At 42.1% G+C, this 7,050-nt stretch overlaps 1 protein-coding gene across 1 annotated transcript; it reads right to left on the minus strand.

Moving 5' to 3' along the window:
• On the minus strand, positions 1–6,458 carry LOC139413191 (cytochrome c1, heme protein, mitochondrial-like). Its single transcript, XM_071160290.1, has 7 exons — positions 6,266–6,458; positions 5,001–5,191; positions 3,779–3,905; positions 3,401–3,558; positions 2,996–3,156; positions 2,618–2,718; positions 1–575 (listed from the first exon to the last, which is right to left on the minus strand). The coding sequence occupies exons 1-7, from the start codon at positions 6,344–6,346 to the stop codon at positions 471–473; spliced, it is 924 nt and encodes a 307-aa protein (XP_071016391.1). The 5' UTR covers positions 6,347–6,458; the 3' UTR covers positions 1–470.
• Positions 6,459–7,050: the final 592 nt, after the last annotated feature.

The raw sequence follows: 7,050 nt of genomic DNA on the forward strand, positions 1-7,050 counted from the left end.
TCGGATTAAAACATGGTTTATTCAGTACACCAGTGTTTATTAAATATTTACACACCAAAGTGTAGAAAACCTATAACGTGACAGATTCACAACAGCACAAGATGGTTGCAGGAACATACAATGACTCCGGTTGAGAATCCCCTCAGAAGAACTGGTTAGCCACTATACAAGTGTTTCCCCCCAAAAAATGTGTGCCGTTGGGGTTACTGGAGTTGGGAAACACTAGACCACAACCTGGACACGTTTCGTTTGATTACAGCTCAAAACAAGTTAAGGTTGTGTTTACATCCTTCCCTTTTGGCAGAGAATCTCTTTTTTGAAAAGACCCCCCATCAAGTGAATTAGGGTAACCATATCTTAAATGCATGTGAGGTTTTTTTATTTATTAAAGATGGACAATTGCAAATCAGAGGGGTCAGAGTTCGAGCCGAGCAGCCACATGGGCAGGCAGAATGCAGCTGTCCAGGTCTTTACTTGGGGGGCCTGTAAGCAATCTTCCTGCTCTTCAGCACAGACCACCTGTGCCTCTTCATGTAATAGACCAGAGGGACCAAGATGGCAGAACCCATGAGCAGCTGGGGGAAGAAAGAGTTTGAGTGAATTGGATAACTCCAGTCTTTTTAAATTCTATTAAATGATGTTAGATGCATATGAAATTAAATGCAATGAATATATGAAAGCACTACTTGTCATGTATTAAAACAGTGATCACAGTGATTCTTAGTCAATCACCAAACATTTCAGTAAAAAAAAAAAATGATAAAGGCTTGCACTCCTACTTATTATTTTTTTATTTTATTTGTCTTGCGCTGTTGGCGGTAGGTGCACTTGATTCAGAAGCCCGACGCACCAGGTAGGCAAAATGTTCCCATTTGTCTGAAGGGACAAACTCCGCCTGTCTGGCAGACCAGGAGAGCTGTGGCTAAATCAAGTGTGCCTACTTCGCTGAGAAATTGGACAGCTCAAATCACTGTGCCTACAGCTTCCACGACCGAAGAGCAAAGTTCAATACTAGCCTACGTGAGATTTTATAACTTTAAAAACCATGACCAGAAAGAATAAAGCATAGAACTGCTGTTTTTATGAGTTTGTGTTTAAGTTTATTCAACACTTTTTCTAAACATAAAAATACGCTTCTCCCTACTTCTACTCGCTCTGCAATTCATTATTTGCGGCTAGTCGTGTCCATTTGAATAAAGGAATAACATGAATTTGTGCATGAAGCTAAAATAAATGCGGTGAGACTAAAGTTTCACCATCAGGTGGAAAGTGTCCCCTCTCTCTGGCCAGTCTCACATGAGGAAAGGAGAGAGCGCTCTCCCTTCCTCTCTCGGCTGAGACGGACCAGATGCAAGTGTACCGTCTGTCCAGTAAAATAAAAAAGCTAATTATTTATGCTCAGCTGTGCCTCGCAAGTGATATAGCAACTGATCTATTTTGTCATCAAAGCTTGAGTTTTGAAATATAATAATGGTCTGAGAAGAACAATATTAGCAGGCCAAGCATAAATAATATTTAACTATCTACATTTGATAAACTTGACTGCAGTTGATATTATAGTAACACCATTAAGTTACAAAAGTATTTGCAAGAATTACAAGGCATGCCTCAAGAGTCCCTGGGGTGGAGAAAGCAAGAGTATCTCACCAGAGCAGGTCAGGAACAAAGAAAAAGGAAGACAATGAACCTAAGACCTGTTTATAAGCATCCAAGTTGTTTGGATTCAGAATCGGAATTGTTGACCAAAAGGATACTGTAAAAGTCAACTTCCAATCAGATAGACTTAGATGATGTAAAGACAACAGAACCTCTACTACCCAGAGGTATGACAAGAGGGGGTTGGTGAGATAATGCAGCATTCCTAAGACAGCACAAAGGAAATTCTGGTATACAGTGTAAAGCAGGCGTGTCAAACTCATTCCCTGTAGGGCGTAGTGTCGGCAGATTTGTGGTATTTCCTTTCAATGAAGACCTCTACAACCAGGCGAGGGGAGTGATTGACTAATTAGTGACCTTAGTTCATCAATGAAGTACAAGGGAGGAATGAAAACCCAAAGATCCTCGGCCCTCCGTGGAATGAGTTTGACACCTGGTGTAAAGAGTCACTTCGGGGGAGGGGCCACCCTACAGCCAATGTGCTGTGATAATGTAACGTAATAGACCTACTGCACAAACCTCATTCCTAGAGAACTGTTTTTATTAGGTTAATGTTGCATAGGCTTACATTTATCATGTTTAAAACAAAGAAATCTGAGCGGTAGATCCCCTCTTGCTTCTAGTGACCAATATTTTCATTTTTTTAATGAAATAAAGGAAGCACTACTGAGGCAAATCCCCTCTTTGGATTGCTTGACAGCAAGCAATGCCCCACATAGATCTACCACTTCAAGAGTGCTAAATGATTTGGTCATAAACAGTTGAAAGAGGTGTATTTACTAAAAACCAAACGGAAGTAAATGGACCGAAATAAAGAGGGACTACCTGAAATTGAAAATAAACTTGTTTTCGTCGCAAAACGTCCTGCTACGGTTTGCACTAATGAATACACCCCAGGCTGAGAATACATTTCTGATGCTAGTTCTATTACGCCAGAGGGTGGCACCCCCTCCCAGCTTACCTTCAGGCCCATGCGTTTGCGCTGGTCGTGCTCAGGCTCGGCTGCCCACCGGAGGAAGGTGCACACATCCTTGGCCACCTGGCTCATGGTGGCTGGGGTTCCTGTCAGATGAGAATGGAAGGTTTTACTTGCAATGATTGTAATATGTGGTTGTCTTATCTACCGTAGTTGAATGCACTGACTAAGTTGCTCTTGTTGAGAGCGTCTGCTAAATGACCAAAACAGAAAATGCCACTTTCACTATATCAAATCATAAGTATGACTCTATACAGACACCATAAAACGGAGTCCTAGGAGCACAATGTATAAAAATTACTTTATGAATTGATTTATCCATCATTTCAAGTTTGGGATCCCAGAAGGGGGAATCCTACTGACCGTCCTCGAATTCCAGGACCTCATTGTAGATAGGGGGAGCCATGCCGATGGCCTGGCCTGGAAAGTAGGGGTTGTAGTAGAGGCCCTCTCTCACCTCCACTCCAGCAGGGGGCTCACAGTAACCCGTCAGCAGGGAGAATACATAGTCTTCACCTCCATGTCTGGAGCAATGGAGAGAAACAACTTAGGACAAGGCAATCTAAGGTACGATATCATTGTATGATTAATAGGAGTGGAGTGTCTTGCTGTGGATTTACGAAAGTATATTATCCTGCTCCATAGACAGTAAAAACATATTTTGGGTAAGAAAAGGTTACAATAAGTAACAAAGTACCTTAAATCTAACGTTTCTTTTACTGTCGATATGACCCATCACCAGATACTCTGACGTTAGCAACAAAGTACCTGGCATTGACGATGTAGCTGAGATCTGGTGGCAAGGCTCCGCCGTTGGCCGCACGGGCAGCCTCTGGGTTGGGGTATGGCTTGGGGAAGTAGTCGGAGAGCTTTCCTGGACGGGTAAACATCTCTCCCGACTCGTCAGGGCCATCCACCACCTCAATCTGAGCGGAGAACACAGACGGCGGTCAGTGACTTGGAGAAGGACCAAGATGTCCCTAGAAACTGATCGGTTTGCATTTCCGCTCATAATGGTTAATGTTAGGACAGGGAAAACTGATCCTGGAACTGTGCTCAGGTGCAAGTTCTAGCCAGAGCAACTGATACACTCACCTATAAAGGTCATGACCTAGTTTAATCTAATGGCCAAGGACACAGCCTTACCTCCTCAGCCAGAACCTTAACTTCGGCCTCTGTGTGCGACACTCCAACCAAGTTACGGAAGGCCAGGTACTCCATGCTGTGACACGCTGAACACACTTGCTTGTACACCTGATATCCACGACGGATGCTGCAATATAAAGAAAACAGTTACGATCCATTTCATCCAGTCCTCCTTGTCAGGCAAATATGATCTAGTATGTATTAACAAGATTCTGTAACACTACTTGACACCCAGAGTCATAACATGTTATGACACGGTCATTACCATGTTATAACAGTTGACAAACTTGTCATAACCTGTTATAATATGGTCCTAACACTGTCGACACATTTCTCCCAGTTGTGACATATTGCGTTATTTTATGGCGGGTTATGAGACCAACATAGGAGTGTCAAAACCCACAAAACTTCCCACACAAGGTACAACATTCCATTACACCATAGCCTAACAGTGTATATATGTATGTATGTATGTATGTATGTATGTATATATTTTTTATTTTATTGACCATGTTAAATTATCATCGTAATTGAGCACACATCGATGTCAGACATGTACCAACACAATGCTCTGTTGCTGATGATGGATGAATGCAGGAGCAGATTTCAGGAGCAGGACAAGACACCCTCTTTGTGATTGATATAAGGGCATGTACGTGATAGGCCTATCTGGCTTATATGATTATGATGGTCATAATGCTTCTTGACAGTGTCATAATGTGTATTTTCTTAGTCCAAGTAAAGTGACAGATGGTCATAATGCTTCTTGACAGTGTCAGTTTATTTTCTATAAGTTCATTATAACAAAGGATTTAAGGAACAAACTTTCAAACGAAAGGAAACTTCTTGGCAGAAAAAAAATAACTGGGTTGACACTTTAGTAGGTGTCATAACCAGCCATAAAATAAAGCAATGTCACAACAGGTGTAAATATGTGGATCATGACAGTGTTATGGCCATATTATGAAAGGTTATGACAACTTATGCCAGCTGTTATGACATGCATGGTTATGACAGTCATAACATGTTATGACACTGGGTGTCAAGTAATACTGAAGAATTCCTAAGAAAAATTATATTTCCCTAAAATGAACAGAAACAAAGTCTCAAATTAAATGTTTCGTTGCAAGCACCGGAAAAAGCCTGAGTGATAACATTACTGTACAATCTTACATGCAATTACACAATTGTGTGTCCTTCTTGGTTAGGAGTTAGCTTGTACCTGCCGTGGTCAAGGGCTGACAACATGCCGCTGTGGGTCCAGGGGTAGTTGGGGGGGTGGAGCTCCAGGTCTGAGGCCTTAACAGACTGCTGTAGCATCAGCGCAATCCCGGCCCCACTAGTTGTCAACACACCAAACATTGTCAGGGCCACCTTCTTTGACCTGGGTAGACTGGCAAACGACATGTTGACCTGTCGAGGAAGAGAGTTGACATAAGATGACGAATGTTGCTAGCTACCGACACCCCCAGGGTTGCATAATTTGTCATCCAAAGCATCCATGTTAGGTGTTCTTCACAATAACTTTTGATGTGACCAAAATTACTTACATATTGGGGTCAGTCTTTGTTGGTTCATGATATCACTGAATATGCATCTAATGTCAAGTCAAAGGCATACAGCCGAGTGGTTATGAAACTGCCCTTATACCCTGGGTCTCACAACAGATACCAAAGGAGTGAGACTTCTAGCATCACAAGTAGCAACATATACGCACAACTAGCTAGATATCTGTAAATTAATCACTTCTGCATGAAGTCAGAGCGATATCGATGTCATATACTGGCTGGCAACAAATACACTTCATAAGGCCAACGTTAATGATAACCACACATTAACAAGTGTTGTCATGTAGTTAGGAAGACGTTTCCCTGTTTAGAGCCTCACCTATAGATAGTAGTGTATCTAGCCAGTATCAAATCAGTCGTTTTTATAAATAAAATCTAGCTAGCTAAGTTAAGTCTAGCTACCTATGTCAATTCAAAACTACACCTCTGGCTCTGTAAACTAACGTTAGCCTGATACAATCACATTGCTGGATAGCTGGCTAACGTTACCTGGGTTTTGCTTCCCAGCTAGCTCCCTAATGAGCTAACGTTACTTTTGTAATCAACCTGATGATTAAACGGCAAGAAAAGCAGACATTAGCTAACTAGACTGTTAACGGAACCTGACATGGCATTATCCCCCATCAACTGGCGACGATCTGTTCGAATGCTAACAAACACCCAATACGATATTCAATCTGCCATCGCTTCAAAATAGCAAGGATAACATACTGGGTAGTGCCTTAAGAATGTAGCAAGCTAGCTCACATTAACGTTAGCATTGCACGAGTGACCTTGCCTATTAGCTACAGTACTAGCTAGCTAACGTTACCCGGCTAGCGGTCAGGGTGGCTTTGAAAGTGTTATCTTTCCTACAAAAAAAAGCAGGCAGAAGCGAGCATAATCCCAATACAGCATTGAGAGGATAAACATATCATACCCGAGGGGCCTTGATCGTTTTTGGCGTGCATAGTAGGGCTCTTCCAGTCCCCGACAGCACGACCACTCGTAGCGCCGCCATCTTCCTGCCTTTTCCTGCCTCGAAAGACAGCGGAACGCTAATTTATGTGAAGCCAGCCACAATTACATCAGACATTGCGTTGCGCGTTGTTCCGCCTGAGCCTGATTCTGGGATGTCACTAGTTACACACCGACATAAACCCCGCCTATTTCTACAATTTATCTTCTTGACATGGGATTTTAAACCTACATTTAAATTAAGACCAAAAAGTACATTTATGTATTTTTACGATATAGCCAATTTTGACTTGGTGGCTATGGTAACTAGTGGAAACGCTGATTCCGTTGATGCCGCGTTCAAGACAACTGGGAACTCTGAAATCTCCAACCTCAGCGGTGTCAAGACAACTGGGAATTGGAAAAAACAAGCACCGAATGGGAGAAATATTTTGAATGGTCATCCAACTCGGAATTCCAAGTTGGAAACTCAAGAGTGCAAATTATACCATGACCTATTTTTTTCTTCTCTATTTTTCCACGGACCTACTATGTAGGCTTACATTTGTTTATGGGCATAATAGTGAATGTGCATGTTCGTCCACTCCAAAATAATTTAACTCGTGCCATTTGATGAATGGAAATAAATAAACATCTGTTACAAAACAGGAAACAGTGCAATGACATTCCCTGCTGACAAAGGTACCTTTTTTTGTAGAAAGAAAAGTTGGGACACCTGAAAAGGGACTGAGATACGGGACCAGAGAC

This window comes from Oncorhynchus clarkii, chromosome 7 (genome assembly GCF_045791955.1).
Source record: "Oncorhynchus clarkii lewisi isolate Uvic-CL-2024 chromosome 7, UVic_Ocla_1.0, whole genome shotgun sequence".
Lineage (NCBI taxonomy): Eukaryota > Metazoa > Chordata > Actinopteri > Salmoniformes > Salmonidae > Oncorhynchus > Oncorhynchus clarkii.